At 44.9% G+C, this 17,527-nt stretch overlaps 1 protein-coding gene across 10 annotated transcripts in view; it reads right to left on the bottom strand.

Annotated features, from left to right (window-relative positions):
• The window catches only part of LOC119956026 (adenosine kinase-like), a 264,496-nt gene that overhangs the window by 141,009 nt on the left and 105,960 nt on the right, over positions 1 to 17,527 (bottom strand). For all 10 annotated transcript variants that reach the window (XM_038782747.1, XM_038782748.1, XM_038782753.1 and 7 more), the window contains exon 4: positions 9,645 to 9,723. In XM_038782747.1, coding sequence (XP_038638675.1) covers positions 9,645 to 9,723 — 79 coding nt within the window. The remainder of the gene's footprint in view (positions 1 to 9,644; positions 9,724 to 17,527) is intronic.

The raw sequence follows: 17,527 nt of genomic DNA, 5'->3' as shown, positions 1-17,527 counted from the left end.
AGGAAGTACTCTTGGCTCCACTCCGTTTCTCATCTTCATTAATGGCCTAAGATAGCATCAGAAACCTTTTCTTTGTTGATGACGCTCCCTTTTACCAAGAATTTATATCCCGATCTGATAGTAAGCCGCAGCAAAATAATTACATGCAGAAATATAATAGCGGTTGTCAGCCGAATGGCGCATTAGTTTTAAAAATCTTTTGAAAAAGATTACCAAGATGTTGCTCAATCATTTCTACTCTATAAAAACGTCAAGCTTAACATTCTGAAGTTCATATCAAACCTAAAACGAGGATGTTATGGGTAAACAAATGGCAAAAATTATTCAAAAAGCTATTGATAAATGAGAGCACAGGAAAAACGGAATTGATGAAGATCCCTTATTCCAATCTTGATTCTACCTCCTATGATTAAGCTCTCAATCCTGCACTAGACCATCAATACAATACGAATCAAAAAGGCTTAAGCTAGAAACATGGCTGCATTGGGATCAGTCATCAGGGGGCATAGATTTTTTTTTTTTTAAATAATTTTTATTGAAATTTTTACAAAATACAGAATATAAACATCTTAACTCTATTAACATACAACCGCGGTAACACCCCATGAACAATACCCCCCAGCTTCAAGAGCAACTTCAAACAAAAGGAAAGAACAGAAACAAAGAAAAAGAAAAAAAACAAAAAAAGAGAGAGATAGCACCCTCCACAAACCCATGTGCACAGTTCTCCCTCCCCCCATCCCCCCCCCCCCCCCCCCCCCCCCAAGCTGCTGCTGCTATCGGCCTATTTCCCTACCTTTCCGCCAGGAAGTCCAGAAAAGGCTGCCACCGCATGAAAAACCCTTGTACTGATCCCCTCAGGGCAAATTTCACCCTCTCCAATTTAATGAACCCCGCCATATCAGAGATCCAGGCCTCCACGCTTGGGGGCCTCGCATCCTTCCATTGGAGCAAGATCCTCCGCCGGGCTACTAGGGACGCAAAGGCCAGAACACTGGCATCTATCGCCTCCTGCACTCCCTGCTCCACTGCAACCCCAAAAATTGCGAGTCCCCAGCCTGGCTCGACCCTGGATCCCACCACCCTCGACACCGTCCTTGCTACCCCCTTCCAAAACTCCCCCAACGCTGGGCACGCCCAAAACATATGGCCGTGGTTCGCTGGGCTCCCCGAGCACCTAGCACACCTGTCCTCGCCCCCGAAAAACCTACTCATCCTCGACCCAGTCATGTGGGCCCTATGCAGCACCTTAAACTGTATGAGACTAAGCCTCGCACAGAAAGAGGAGGAATTCACTCTCTCCAGGGCGTCCGCCCATGTCCCCTCCTCAATCTCTTCACCCAGCTCCTCTTCCCATTTCCCCTTCAGTTCCTCCACTGAGGCCTCGTCTACCTCCTGCATCACCCGGTATATGTCTGAAATCCTCCCTCCTCCAACCCACACCCCCACGAGGACCCTATCCCGCACCCCCCGTGGGGGCAGCAAGGGGAACCCCTCCACCTGCTGCCTGGAAAACGCCCTCACCTGCATGTACCTAAACATGTTCCCGGGGGGAGCCCAAACTTCCCCTCTAACTCCGCCAAGCTCGCGAACCTCCCCTCCACAAACAGGTCCCTCAACCTCCTAACCCCTGCCCTGTGCCAGCCCAGAAATCCGCCATCAATGTTCCCTGGGACAAACCGATGGTTCCCCCGTATCGGGGCCTCCATCGAGCCCCCCATTTCTCCCCGTGCCGTCTCCATTGCCCACAAATTTTGAGGGTAGCCGCCACCACCGGGCTCATGGTATACCTCGTTGGAGGGAGCGGCAACGGCGCCGTGACTAGCGCCTCCAAGCTCGTGCCCACACAAGACGTGCTTTTTGTTCCCGAGGTTGTCCTCCAGTGCCTCTTCCATGCTGCCCCTTCCACGTCCATTACCCACTTACGCACCATCGCTGCGTTGGCAGCCCAATAGTACCCACAGAGGTTGGGCAACGCCATCCCCCCCCCGCCTCGTTCCAGGAACACTATTCGAACCCTAGGAGTCCCATGCGCCCACACAAATCCCGTGATACTCCTGTTGACCCTCTTAAAAAAGGCCTTCGGGATAAGGATGGAGAGGCACTGGAACAGGAACAAAAACCTCGGGAGCACCGTCATCTTAACGGACTGCACCCTCCCCGCCAGTGATAGCGGTAACATATCCCACCTCTTAAACTCCTCCTCCATCTGCTCCACCAATCTTGTGAGGTTGAGCTTGTGCAGGGCCCCCCAGCTCCCCGCCACCTGGACCCCTAGGTATCTGAAGCTCTTCCCTGCCTGCTTCAATGGTAGCCTACCAATCCCCTCCTCTTGATTCCCCGGATGCACCACAAACACCTCACTCTTGCCCAGGTTCAACTTACAACCCGAAAACCCCCCAAATTCCCTAAGAATCCTCATCACCTCCGGCATTCCCCCCACCGGGTCCGCCACATACAGCAACAGGTCGTCCGCGTACAGAGACACTCGATGCTCCTCCCCACCCGGACCAGGCCCCTCCAGTTCCCGGACTCCCTCAGTGCCATGGCCAGGGGCTCAATCGCCAACGCGAAGAGCAAGGGGGACAGGGGGCACCCCTGTCTCGTCCCCCGGTACAGCCGAAAGTACTCCGACCTCCTCCTATTTGTGGCTACACTTGCCATCGGGGCCTCGTAGAGCAGCCTCACCCACCGGATAAACCCCTCCGGAAACCCATCCGGCCCTGGCGCCTTCCCCGACTGCATGCTCCCTATCCCTTTGACCACCTCCTCCAGCTCGATCGGCGCCCCTAGTCCCTCCACCTGCTCCTCTTCCACCCTCGGGAATCGCAACTTGTCCAAGAAGCGCTCCATTCCACCCCCCTCCACCGGGGGTTCAGACTGGTACAGTTCCCCATAGAAGTCCCTGAAGACCCCATTAACATCTACCCCCCTCCGCACCACCTTCCCAGCTCTATCCATCACTCCCCCAATCTCCCTGGCCGCATCTCGCTTCCGGAGCTGGTGCGCTAGCATCCTGCTCGCCTTCTCCCCGTATTCATACACCGCCCCCTGTGCTTTCCTCCACTGAGCTTCCGCCTTTCTGGTCGTCAGTAGGTCAAATCTGGCCTGAAGGCTGCGCCTCTCCCCCAGCAATCCCTCCTCTGGGGGAGAGCATATCTCCTATCCACCTGCATCATCTCCCCTATCAGTCTTTCCCTTTCCCTCTGCTCCCCCCTCTCCCTATAGGTTCGGATGGAGATCAATTCCCCCCTCATCACCGCCTTCAATGCCTCCCAGACCGTCCCCACCCGAACCTCCCCGTTATCATTGGCCTCGAGGTATCTCTCGATGCACCCCCGGACCCTCCCGACCATCTCCTCATCTGCCAGCAGCCCCACCTCCACGCGCCAGAGCGGACGTTGGTCCCTCTCTTCCCCCAGCCCGAGGTCCATCCAGTGCGGGGCATGATCCGAAATGGCAATGGCGGAATATTCCACTTCCTCCACCCTCGACACCAGCCCCCTGCTCAGGACAAAAAAATCAATCCTTGAGTAGGCCTTATGTACATGGGAGAAAAACGAGAATTCCCTGGCCCTTGGCCTCGCAAACCGCCAAGGGTCCACCCCCCCATCTGGTCCATGAATCCCCTCAACACCTTAGCCGCCGCCGACCTCCTACCCGTCCGGGACTTGGATCGATCCAATGGGGGATCCAGTACTGTGTTAAAGTCCCCCCCATGATCAGGCCCCCCGCCTCCAGGTCCGGAATGCGGCCCAACATACGCCGCATAAACCCCGCATCGTCCCAATTTGGGGCATAAACATTCACCAACACTAGCCGCTCCCCCTGCAGCTTGCCACTCACCATCACGTACTTCCCGCCACTGTCAGCCACCACCTTCAATGCCTCAAACGACACCTTCTTCCCCACCAGGATCGCCACCCCCTTACTCTTCTCATCCAGCCCTGAGTGGAATGCTTGACCCACCCACCCCTTCCTCAGCCGGACCTGGTCCACCACTCTCAGGTGTGTCTCCTGGAGCATGGTCATATCTGCCTTCAGTCCCTTCAGGTGCACAAATACTCGGGCCCTTTTGACCGGCCCATTCAGCCCCCTCACATTCCAAGTTATCAGCCGGATCCGAGGGCTCCCTGCCCCCTTCCCCTGCCGATTAGCCATACCCCATCCCTTGCCCACCCCCAGCCAGCGTCCCACGCTCTGCCAGTTTCCCACGGCTGCAACTCCCCCCCTCCAGCACTCCCTGCGTCCTCCAGCTCCTTCCTGACCGTTTCAGCAGCAACCCGGTACACCCCCCCCCCCCCCCCTCCCCTCCCCTCCAGGCTAGGACCCCTCCTAGCCGCGCCCCCCCCTCTACAGCACTCCCGTGGGCCAGCTAACTTCTGCTGACCCCGGTGGCTCCCGCCCTACTTTTGGCTCCTCCCAACGTGGGACTGCCCCTCCTCCATTGTGCCCGTCAACGAGTCCACCCTCCCCCCGCTCCTACGCGGGAAAAGAAAACATGCCCCCCTCCCTCTACCAGCGCGGGAACCCCACAGAAAGCCCGCGCTTTCGCCCTGCCGGGCCCCGCCTCCTCCAGGGCCACTCCCATTGTCAGTCCCCCCCACCAGCTCCCCGAACACCCCGTTTACCCCTCTGCCCGAACCCGTCCACCCAACCCCTGCTTGAAAACCCATAAAGAAAAAACCCGTACGACATCACCCCACCCACCCTAAAACCACCCCACAGCTTACCCTAAACCCAGCAAATACAAATACAGTAGGGGGCATAGATTTTAATGTCCGTGGGGCAAGGTTTAGAGATGTGCGAGGCAAGTCTTTTTTTTTTTTACACAGAGGGTGGCAAGTGCCTGGAACGCATTGCCAGGGGAGGTTGTGGAAGCAGATACATTAACGGCGTTCAAAAGGCATCTCGACAAATATATGGAGAGGATAGGTAGAGAGGGATACGGCACAAGGAAGTGCTGAAGGTTTGGTCAAGGTTGGTATCATGACCTGGACAGGCTTGGAGGGCCGAAGGGCCTATGCTCTATTGTTCTTCTTTGTTAATTAGCATCATGTTCATTAAGAATTGAATATTATGAATGCAAACGCTTTTTGCTGGTCTGTTCTCAAACTCGATGGGCTCTGGTATTTATAAAGAAGCATGGAGGTTTGCAAACAGCAGGGAATGCATTGAGGCCGGGAATTTCTTTTTCACACCTGCCCTTAGTCTGTTGTTTTTAGTTTAATTTTTAGAGTTCTGCTCTGGATCCTGAGGAAAGGTGTTTTTCTTAGACAAGCTTCAGAAAGATTCTCTCCCAAGGACTATGTGAATAATTCTGTAAGCCACTGAGTGTTAACTTTATTAATAAGTGGCATTTGGCCCGTGTGTGTGTGTGTGTGTGTGTGTGTGTGTGTGTGTGTGTCTGTGTGTGGAATGTGCGGAATTGAAATTTTAGATATTGATGGAAAATTAAGCTCAAAGACCGTTCTTTTTTTTAAAAAAACTGTTTAACTGTTGATTGAAAAGTTTTTTTTTCTTGGATGTTAATGGGATTAATCCTGTGTTAATAAAGTTTGTTTTAATGTAAAAGATCCCAAGTTGCTAGTGAAATCATTCCTGGAGCAAAGAATCCTTTCCTCGCAGTTTACAATTTAAAAAATGTTGGGATCTCGTCCGGTTTCCTAATATAAATTGGTGCATGGCTTGGGCACCATAACAAACTACAAACGGCCCAAATTCCTAACACAAAAACTCGTGAACAAAGTCTCAATTTATTTTGATAGACTGTGGAATGTCAGGTGAAGCCGACTACCCACTTACCCTAGAACTAGACTGTCAAGCGTGTAACTAGAACTGAAATCACGACTTTCCACCCACGCAGCTCTCGACATAAATGTGGGCTGACTGGAGAAGCATAGAACACATTATTTCAATTTTATGACTCAAGCTTCCTATTCAATTGGTATTTGTTATATCTTACCACTGATTTATTTTGAACTAATATAGATTACTTCTTTCATTGTTCCTCACAATGGTAATGTTGCTCGATAATACAAAAATCAGAAATGCAGCAGTCAGACTTGCTTCTTTGCAGTGACTAACTTGAGCAGACAAAGCACCTGTAGTTGCAGTAAATTGTCTCCCTATTTTAGCTTCAGTTTCATTTTTCACCAATGATTCTTTGTGGATTTGCAGTTAATCCAACAGCACAAAAATGGTTGGTACATTTAATATTTGGTGGAGCCAGAATACACTGAGCACTCCAATTGCTAGCTCTTGAAGTATAATAGCAGCATGACTCGATTGCACAATGTCCACATTGACTGGAACCAAGTACTTATAAAAGGAGCAAATTTGCTTTGACTTGTAGACTTGATTGAGAAAGCCCAGTGTCAAATCACTGCTAAGCAAATATGTCAGTGGCAATCTCAGACCTGGCATCCCAACTATCCAGGATAAGGCTAGATGAGTAAACACTGCTCCAAGACAAGCTGTCACTTCGCTGAGCGCTAAACTGAGACCAAGTGTGACCATTAATATTGCTAACAGAATCTCTATACATGGAATTTCAAATTGCTTCCACTCAAGTTTTCAAATCCCTAAATGAGGTTGAGCATCCTGTCCAATTTTTTGTTATTTATTCGTTCACTGAATGTGGGCATCACTGGCTCAGCTAGCCTTTATTACCCATCCTGCACTTAAAAAGGTGGTGGAGAGCTGCCTTCTTGAACTGCTGCGTTCCATGTATAGGTACACCCGCAGTGTTGTAAGGAGGTAGGATACAGGATTTTGACCCAGCGACACTAGGGAATGGCAATATATGTTTACGTCAGGATGGTGTGTGACTTGTCCCTCTAGGTAGTAGAGGTTGCTGGTTTAGAAGCTGCTATCATAGGAGCCTTGGAAAGTTGCTTGGAAAGTCTTGTAGATGGTACACAGTGCTGTCGCTGTGTGTCAGTAGTGGAGGGAGTGAATGTTTGAGGTCATGGATGGGGTGCCAATCAAACAAGCTGTTTTGTCCTGGACGGTGTCCAGCTGCCCGAATGTTGTTGGAGCTACACTCATCCAGGCAGATGGAGTATTCCATCACATTCCTGACTTGTGCCTTGTAAGATGGTTGACAGACTTTGGGAAATCAGGCGGCGTTACTCAGTGCAGAATTGCCAGCCTCTGATCGTCTCTTGTAGTCACAGTATTTCTGGTCAATGGTAATTCCCAAGATGTTTAACTATTCACCATATTCATTAATGACAGATGATGGGATAGAAAGCTACATATGAATATCATGGGGCAATGGCCAGATTTTCCCTTCTTGAAGATAATCACTGTCTGGGCACTTGTGTGGTGCAAATGGTACTTGCCACTTGTCGGCCCAAGTCTGGATATTGTCCAGGTCTTGTTGCATTTGGACAAAGACTGCATCATTACCTGAACTTATCTCAGTGATGGGGGGCAACAGAACTCCTGGGCTAAAACAAATCAAGACAGACTGTTCTGCAATCATGCCTGCTCGGAAATGTGGATGTGAAAATCAGGTGAGAACAAGGGCAGACACTGCTATGATATTCTCCTAATAACAACCCAAAGGCTGCATTCAGACTGAGAAATAACGAGCTGGACAAGATATTGGAAATATTACTGGCACCAATGAAATCATTCAATAGCAAGAGCCAGAATGGGCAACATTTTTAAATGGTGAGTTGGAGGAAATTAGCTTTGATGAAGAAGGATTGCCAACTTAAAACTTTAAACACATTCTCAGCACAATAAAACACATGAAAACCAAAAACAAAATTAACAGTAATAAATGAAAGCGCAGGGAGAATCATCATAGCGGCTGCCAGGTAAGGAAAGAGTCAAAGCGGGAAGGAGAGTGCAGCGGGGGAAATTGAGACTGGCTGTTAGTGGGGTGGAGAAGGGAGAAGAAATGGCTGCTGATGAACGTGAGAGAGTGCGTGCATGTGCGAGAATGAGTGAATGAGTACTCTGAGACTGACAAGTGAGGCAAAGAACACAGTTTTACCCTTTCAAACTGTAATTGTCTACTTTATTAATTACTTGATTTTTACTGAGCAATTTATTGCTTTGCTACTGCTTTATTTTTGCTCAATAAATTGAAATTCATGTTGTGCCAAACCTCATTTTTTCAAATTCTGCTCACCAGCCCCTTGAGTGAGAAAAAAATTGAAACATGCTCCTCACACGAAAAGGTTGGACGGGCCTGGTCTAGTAATACACAATAATGGCAGCCACTGGACAGGAAAGCCGCCCTGCTGACCTTTACAGATGGGCAAAATAAACCGCAGCAAATTCCATTGAAGCTTATGGTGCTGCTCCAGCACTTATTTCTCCAGAAAATATATTTGATTATGGATTTTCTTGAGGTTATACAGTCACCTAATGTATCTTATTATAACACAAGGCAGTTATAGCTGTAGCACAATAAATACAGCATAAGCAACTTCAGCTAGAACGTGTTTTTCAAACTTTTTCACCGGGACCCACTTTTGCCAACTGGCTGACCTTCGCGACACACGCCACATTCGCTTACCTTAAATGTGAAAGGAAGCCTGCTTTTTCTCGCGATCTCATTCCAAAGAGGTTCACAGTAGGTGAGAGAGCAATGCGCATATGAAGAGCAGACTTCTGCCAAATCCTTGTGCCGTCTTCATCTTCGTGAGAACGGAAAATCCAACCTCGCACATGTAGGTCGTTGTGAAGGACAATAGCAACAAATGTTTGTATTACGCAGCATTGGGTACTCCTGGGAGATGCTACTCCAGAATGCTGACAGCCTCATGTGCTTTTGGCGATATTTTGATGTGGTATCACTGGTCAGGTACAGCAGCGTAGTGTTTTCATTTGCTGTCAGCTCTAAGTTAATACTGACTCTGGGGTCTCAAACCTCAAAAGGGATTTTTCACCCACCACTTCTCTTTCAAAACCTGAAACTTCTCCTCTCGTTTGCCAGCACTTCCCTGCATATAACACACATGGGCTTGCATCCTTATTTGCATTGGCACAATTGTTAAAACCATACCTCAAGAAATCATCTTTATACTTTGTTCCCGAGCTTAGTGTCTTCTTTGTGGGCTATTACCCAAAGGCCCTGAAACTCTGTACAGAGCTAACACTAGTACTGCTCTGTCCTGCCTTGGACTCTCCTGTGGAGCTCGCTCCAGCAGATTCAGATGAGGTCCTGGTCAGTAGGTACACTACCTATTTGTGTCTCTGGCTATCTCTTACTTGCAAGAAAATGATTTATCTTCACAGTCCTTTTGCCGGCAGCTAGAAAATTGAAGAAGCTCTCCTCTGTGATTTGGGGCCAAAAGGACATACTCAGAGGGCGCTTGATGTCAAGTGTATGTGACCTGCTCTCTGCTATCGCTTCTGGCCGGAAGACTGTTCACAGCCTAATTTCTTCTTATTTAAAAGGTGACGTCAGCCACCATTCTCAATCAAAATGCTGATAGCAGCCTTTGAGCGCTTATCCCACGATGGGAATCAGCGCCGATCACTCCGTGACGCTCCTGACAACCACCCACGAGTTGCAACCTTCACTTCGAAAAACCCTGAGCTAGAAGCAGAACATCTTTCTTAGTTGAAAAAGAATTGGCAAGAATCTGATCAGTTTAGAGTATTGTTGGATAAAGACAAACCTGGGCCACTTTGACTGAATTCTGGGTAGAGCCACCGGCATGATACTCCACTCTGAACTTCTTCACAAGTTCATCAAACCTGCAAGAAAATCCAAAACAATAATCAGAAATTGCAATGGCTTGATTAACTGGAATCAACAAAACTAAACACTTGAGACTGCTTGATAGTAACAGGAAATTCATCCTCATTAGGTGCTGAGCAAGTTGTCATCACAGACAATTTCATAATCAGGAATAAAATGTACACCTGCACACATTCAAATGGTTAGACCAGGAGCAAATGTATTACTTATGCTCAGTATTGTAAGAATGTTCACTATATTTACTTTTCTCAACCTTTCCCATCGCATGAGATGTGTCATTCCTCAGGTTTAATCACCACCACCAGCTCTCCCACTCAAAGGAGAAAGCAGCCAATGGTCATCTGGGACTGTGGTGACTTTACTTTATTATCATGCTTTTTATATGATGTGCATGCTGCATTGGTTACATTTGTGCAATCTAGCTGTTCAAAAAATGGCTGCTCTATTTACCGAACAACAGGAACTATAAGGCACTATATAAATGCAAGTTCGCCCTTTCATGAATTTGGGTATTAGAAATAGACCTCCTTTGTATGATCGCTGAATAGCTTTACTTCATGATTCAACAAATAAGGAAAATACTGTAAATATGTCCCATGAACAGAGATTAAAAACTGAACATTGTTACAAAAAAAAAGATAATTCCATGCACATTTCCGCCACTCTAGTATAGAAAGGAATGCACAAGAGAATGCACAACGGGGACTAAATTTGATTTTACATTTGGATTTGGTTTTGGGAAAAGGCTTTATACTGACCAAATCCATGACTGGCTCAGACTCTCAGAAAAGGAATTTCTAGCCTTCAGAAAACCCACCACAGCCTCGTTATCTCTAAAGAGGCACTAATATACTCAGACTGCAGAAATCAAATTCCAAGTAATTGCTCAAAGACGCCTTACATCTGAGGCCAGGCCAATGGAGACAATGCATCTGGGAGGACGAAGGACCCTAAACCTCTGGTAAACTTAATGGGTGAAACATTAACCATCTCAAGATTCCTGACCATGAATATATATCCTTCGTCCAAACCAAGAGGAAGAAGTGAGTTATATCATGCGCCCCCCCCCCCCCCCCCCCCCCCCATCCCCAAGTTTCTAGAACCTATAATATTGCCTTGTGAAGCTAAAGGAAGGAGTTTGCCACCTTTCATCAACAAAAACAACAGCAGAGCCAGAGCTCTGCCCAGGTTTAAGCTGCCTGGCCCTCATCGACACCGTTTCTACTGGAATGTCTGAACTTTTGCATCAGTGCCCACTACAAGACTATTTCACCTCTGCAAGCTTCTCCCATTGTGAAAGTCAGTGCTACTGAAAAAGTGGATTACCTTGCAGCAGCTTCAGCCTACTATACTCTCTGAAGGAATACACCATTAGACTTTTGATTTTGAACTCTGCACTCATGTCAAATAATAATTCTTATTTTGTCAGATTTCTTTGCCCTGTACTTCTTTCTTTCCCTTATCATTCTTTTACTGCATACATGCAAAAAAAAAAGGGAACGTTGCAAACCCGCTTCCACATTTTGAATGTGTGTAAAATAAACTGTAGAGAAAAACATAACTTCTGACAAATGCCAGACCTGGAACATTAACTCTGTTTCTCTCTCCAGCAATTCTGCTGGACCTACTGAGTGTTTCCGCCCTTACAAGGGGGGAGATAATTTGGTGCGACAAACAGCAGCTGGGCAAAAGCCCTCCCTGTGCAAAGTAAACTTTGAAGAATGCGAAAACAAAGCACAAAGAGTCACAAGTCAAACAACAAGTAGCTTTTGTGCTCTCTTTAAATAATGTTGGTGAAAAGGTCTTCATATCAGTTAATGTCCCATTGTGCTAAGTCAGCACATCGTGGCTGAAGCATTGGGCAGTCTAATGTGGCGAGTTGGTCCTGTGAATGGTGATGGATCCTGCTCTGCATGATTTGCTGCTCAAAGTGATAAAAGGGTTGTTTTTCAGATTGGACGATAGTTTGCAGTGGAGTTCCCCAGGGGTCAATGTTGAGACCCTTGCTCTGATATTCAGAGCATGATTTCAAATTTTGTAAATTATATGAAAATGGGACGCATTGTTAACTGTGATGAGGTAGCCTTGAACTTCAAAATGGCATACATTTAGTGGATTGGGCAGACAAGTAGCAGATGAAGCTCAATGCAGAGGTCTGAGGTGATCCATTTTGACAGTATAATGTTGAACTTGTATAAGACACTAGTTGGGCTTCATCAAGAAAACTGCATCCAGCTGTGGGCACCATACTTGAGGAAGAATGTGAGAGGAGATTCACAAGAATGATTTCAGTAATAAAGAACTAACTATAAAGATAGATTGGAACGGTTGGGATTGTTTTCCTTGGAGAAAAGATGACTGAGAGGAGACTTGAGAGAGGCATTGAAAATCCTGAGGAGTATCGACAGGGTAAATAATGAGAAACTGTTCCCACTCAACAGCATCAAGAATTAGAGAGCACAGATTCAAAATAAAAGTTAGTAAAAGTGATGTGAGGAAAAGTGTTTTCACCCAAAGGGAGGTTGGAGTTTGGAACGAACTTCCTGAGAGGATGGTGGAGGCAAGTTTGTTCGAGGTAATGAAAAGGAAATTGGATTGCTTTCTGAAAAGAGTGTGCAAGGTTACGGGGATAAGGCAGGGGAGTGGGACTAGGTACGATGCTCATTCAGAGCCAGAGAGGCCCCCATGAGCCAAATTTGGTCACATTTTGCACTGTAAAGATTGCGATTCTGTGAAGTCTTCTCCGAGTACTACCCTCTTCTAGCAAAGTAGTGAAACGTTCCATGCTTACCGTTTTTAGGCCAAATATGTCAACAAAAATACGCTGCTCGTGCTATATTATTCCCTTTTACATAATGATGAGCATTTAGAACATCAATTCCTCTTTAGAATTTATTTTTTAATTGACAACAATGGCAACTGGCATGGCAGGTCAAAGTATTTTTTGGTATACAGGATCCCAGCAGTTCTATCTTTCATTCACTATCCTGTAATTGCTAAAGATCATTTTTCCATCATTAGGTTCCTGCAAGGTGAAAGAAGCCAGTATTCTCTTGATAACTCATTAGACAACCAGCCGTTTCTTCCAACTTTGAATGCGAGAGGTAAAACTAACTTCCTGGTGAAAATTCATCTGTTCACCCTCATCTTAGTTGTTATTAAGTGGCTGTTTAAATGTATCAGTTTCAGCAGAAAACAGCTTCTCAAAAGGATAACAGTATTCGCCACCCCAATCGCCCTCCCCAAAACGCTTGTTGAAATAAAATCTAAACTAAATCATGGTACCCATTTTGTGACATTCTCTGACAATACGAGGATGAAGAAGGTAACAAGAAATAATGGATCAGACCTTAAGACCATAAGACAGAGGAGCAGAATTAGGCCATTCAGACCATCAAATCTGCTCCACCATTCAATCATGGCTGATTTGTTTCTCATCTCCATTCTCCTGCCTTCTTCCCATACCCCTGATCCCCTTATTAATCAAGAACCTATCTAGCTCGGTCTTAAAAACACTGAGTGACTTGGACTCCACAGCCTTCTGTGGCAATGTGTTTCACAAATTCACCACCCTCCGACTGAAGAAATTTTTCCTCAACTCGGTTTTAAACGATCGTCCCTTCAGTCTGAGGCTGTGCCCTCGGGTTCTAGTTTTTCCTACTAGTGGAAACATCCTCTCCATGTTCATTCTATCTAGGCCTCTCAGTATTGGCCTCACCTGCTCAAACTAGCAAGAAAACGTTTCAAAATTAATTATGTTTTTATTCTTCATGTCATAAATCTTCTCATTTCCATTTATATGTAGATACCATTTTGGCCACAGAACCACAGAAATTAATGCAGGTTATAAACTTTATTCAATTTTCAGTAAAGAAATAATCACTATTAACTTGAGCACATGTAGTCAGACAAAAGCTTTATCTACCCTCCACTCAATTTATTACATCTTCACGCCTTTTGGAAGTTGGAAACTTAATCAAAACTGTGACTTGCTTAATTGATAGAGATGTGTTGATTGTATAGACATGGCACCCTGTTACCGCATCCCCTTACACCTAGGGTACTCTATCACAAGGCATAACTTTCCACTGCCAAGATCACTATAATACAGAAAAATAGAGGAAAGGGGAATTGGCATGAAAGCAGAGGGGAGAGGTGAGGTGGGGCGGGAGAGATGAAGAGGAGGCAGAGAAGGAGCAGAAGGGAGAGAGGATGGGGTGAAGGAAAAGGGGGAAAGGAACAGGGAAAGTGAGTCGAGAGTGGACTGTGTTTTTCTTCATCATACATCTAGTTTCTCAGCCTGTTGTGGAATATATGTGTAGATAGTAACTGGAAGTGAATATTCTGCTCCAGAATTTGTTGTAATGTAGTCTGATGGCACAATTGATCTTGTTTTTGGCAGTTCACAGATTACATAGTCTTACTTTTTTGTTACAAGTTTGTAATTCTTTCCCACACATCAACTGCTTTTGGTCACATTTTTCTAAACTTTATCCAGATATATTAACATCCAATATGGTCCTTGCCTTTTCTGTAACCTGAAATATTGTGCCCAGTGAAGCTCGGCAAAGAAATAACTCAGGAAGCTATTACTGCTGACATGGAACGGATGAGTTTCCTGACAAGAAAATATTGTTTGAACTATTTTTCTGCGTGCATGTACACTCCCCTGTTTAGAAATGCCAGGAGTCATGGAAAATTAAATTTGCAGCAACAAGCAGCTCAGTAAGTGGCACTTTTGATCTTTATGACATGACACGACAATATCATAACAGATGAGTGCTATCTTGAGGCTGACAACTGAATTTACTACCTACCAATGAAATCATCCACCAGTATTCAGCTAAGCGGTTTGGTAAGACATACATCATTTTTTTTTTCATTTTAATTAAGTTTTGTTTTGGAGGGGCAGGCCAACTTCCCAGTGCTACACTGAATTGGCTACTTCATGACTGACTTTTCCAAACAGTTTCAGAAGGCTAAAGTCATAGTCCTTGGTGGTCACTGTAGATTTGATGCGGAAATCCAGCCCATTTGGTATGTTTGTTTCAGATCGAGGCAAGTATCAGAATGTCCTGTGAAACTCCTTCAAAGGCAAAATGCACAACATGGCTATCAAGTGAGTCATATAGGTGGTTCCAAATTAGACAGTGCTTTGGCATTGGTACTGAATGAATCAGATGATACTCACCTCTTTACTAATACCCAGTGGCATAACTAACTCTTCAAAAAGACAATGGCAGAATCCATATTTTCTGATTATACCTTACACAAAGATCTTCCACAATTCGATTACAGTTTCCAGAAAAATACATCAATCTTTATCGCACGACTAGCTTGGATTGGAAACCCTTCCAAATTTCAAAATGCAAGCTGTCAAATTACTTTTCTGATATGTGGGGCATCTGGGGCTATTTAGGACAGGGCTAAATCGCTGGCTTTGAAAACAGACCAAGGCAGGCCAGCAGCACGGTTCAATTCCCGTACCAGCCCCCCCAAACAGGCGCCAGAATGTGGCGACTAGGGGCTTTTCACAGTAACTTCATTTGAAGCCTACTTGTGACAATAAGCGATTTTTATTTCATTTTCATTTCATATGTACATCTATCCTGTGGAAGTTGAAGTATAATGAGCTTTCCCACCTCTTGCTCCAAAGGAAGCAGAACAAAAAGTGCTCCTTATTGCTGATAATGATAATCTTTATTGTCACAAGTAGGCTTACATTAACATTGCAATGAAGTTACTGTGAAAATCCCTTAGTTGTCACACTCCGGCGCCTGTTCGGGTACACAGAGGGAGAATTCAGAATGTCTAATTCACCTAACAGCACATCTTTTGGGACTTGTGGGAGGAAACCGGAGCACCCGGAGGAAACCCACGCAGACTGGGGGAGAATGTGCAGACTCCGCAAAGACAGTGACCCAAGCTGGAAATCTAATTCGGGTCCTGGCGCTGTGAAGCAACCACTGTGCTACCTTGCAGTGCAATCTTTTATAGCTCACTAAAGAAAAGATAGGCCTTGAAGAACATTCTGATCATGCCATTTCAGATGGTGATTTTGAAGAGGTGATGTAATAACCTGATTATCAGCTTTTCAGATACATATTTTGCCAGTTCAGGATTGAATGGAGGGACCAACAAGATCTCGGTTCCATCTGTTCCCTGCATCTCAACTTGCACTCCTACTACTTTTCATATGTAGCTGCCATTTTAAGCTGAATGATTTCTTTGCTCTCAGAGGAATGATACAGAATTCACATGGTTGCACTCAGGTAGTGAACATCAGGTTTGGAAGGAAGTAATTTGCTCCATTTCAGACTAAATGTAAACATAAACTACATTTAATATAAAAAATAAATCCAACCCGTCAGGAAAATGAACCACTTTCTCATGTGACGAAGAGACAAATGCATTACACAAAGATCCTCTGGGATTCTGCTCGACCGCTGTGATTTTAGCTCAAATCTTAAACAAAGCGCATAATCAGGTTTCTGTTGGAAGGTGTGGCAGCTGGTCAAACCTCCGAGAACATTCAAGGTGCTTATCTGCACTTGTCGATTCAAAAGGTTGCTTAATTCAAATTGTTAGTTTAGTCCATGAACATCTTTGAATTAATGTTAGTTTTCAAAAAAAGCAATGAGTGCTTCATGAGGTGTTTTTCCCCTCTGGCGAAGCTGGACATTACAGAAAATGCAAACTTGGAGCACTGGATTTATGTTTTTTTTTTATTGTGCCTTTTTCTAATTTCTTGTTAATGTGCCTGGAAAGTTCGGATATTAAATTTTGCAGTGCTCAAAGAAACCCTATTTCGAAGTTGGAATCAAAATATCTCCTCTAAAATTTATCGAATTACCCCATCCTGGCTGGAATATATCAAATGAGTATAGATGCAAAATTTTTAAAACTGTTTTACTAATGGTCAGTTAAGGACCATGACTTAGAAATTAATTGTTGTCGTATTCTGCAGCAGGTCACAAGATATCATATACATTGATATTTTGATTCTGGCTACAGGAACGCCATGAAACATTTTACTCACTTCTCCAATATTCTATGAAAATATTTCTCTCAGTTCTAAGTACAGAAATCATCTATCACTGTTTCAAATGACTCATTGCTAGTTTTTAAAGGGAAATTTGTATCCCTATCATTTATTAATTATAAAACAGATAGAGAAAGACAAATTTGTCAACTAATAAAATACAATTATCGTGACATATGGTTAAGATCCATTATGTAGGCGCTACTTCATTTACTCCACAAACTAATTTGACCTTTATCAAATTAGAAATAGTGCTAAACATGTCAAGCAGACTTTAGCTTAATCAAATTAATTCAAGACAATTACCGAGATCTTCAAATTATCTTAAAAATGTAAAATCCAGCTTTATTGAATTTGTCAATATACGTCAATGACTTGAGTTCAGATAGGAGGGGATCTGCTGAACTGTCATTCACAAGCTAAAATAAAGAAAAATCCACAATCTATTATTTTAATACATCGTCACATGATCTCTTCCAATGTTATAAAAAAAGTAACTCATCTTGTGATTATCTTCCACTCAACTGACTAACAACACCAAGGTAATAAATGAGACTAGTAGTTTATTTTCCCTTTGTATTTTGGTCTCCAGTAACAAAGAAAGAAAAAAAATCACAAAACCCAACCGTGGCAACAGGAAACAGCCAAAACATCCTTCTCTCGGCAGCTCCAAGACCCATCAGCACAACAAAATTCATCTCCAGGCTATCAGGGAGGCAAAGGGCCAAACCAACATCGGCCTCTTTCCCCACCTGCAC

Source organism: Scyliorhinus canicula, chromosome 22 (genome assembly GCF_902713615.1).
Source record: "Scyliorhinus canicula chromosome 22, sScyCan1.1, whole genome shotgun sequence".
Lineage (NCBI taxonomy): Eukaryota > Metazoa > Chordata > Chondrichthyes > Carcharhiniformes > Scyliorhinidae > Scyliorhinus > Scyliorhinus canicula.
Note: the sequence above shows the minus strand (reverse complement) of the source record. Positions and strands in the feature narration are given on the sequence as shown.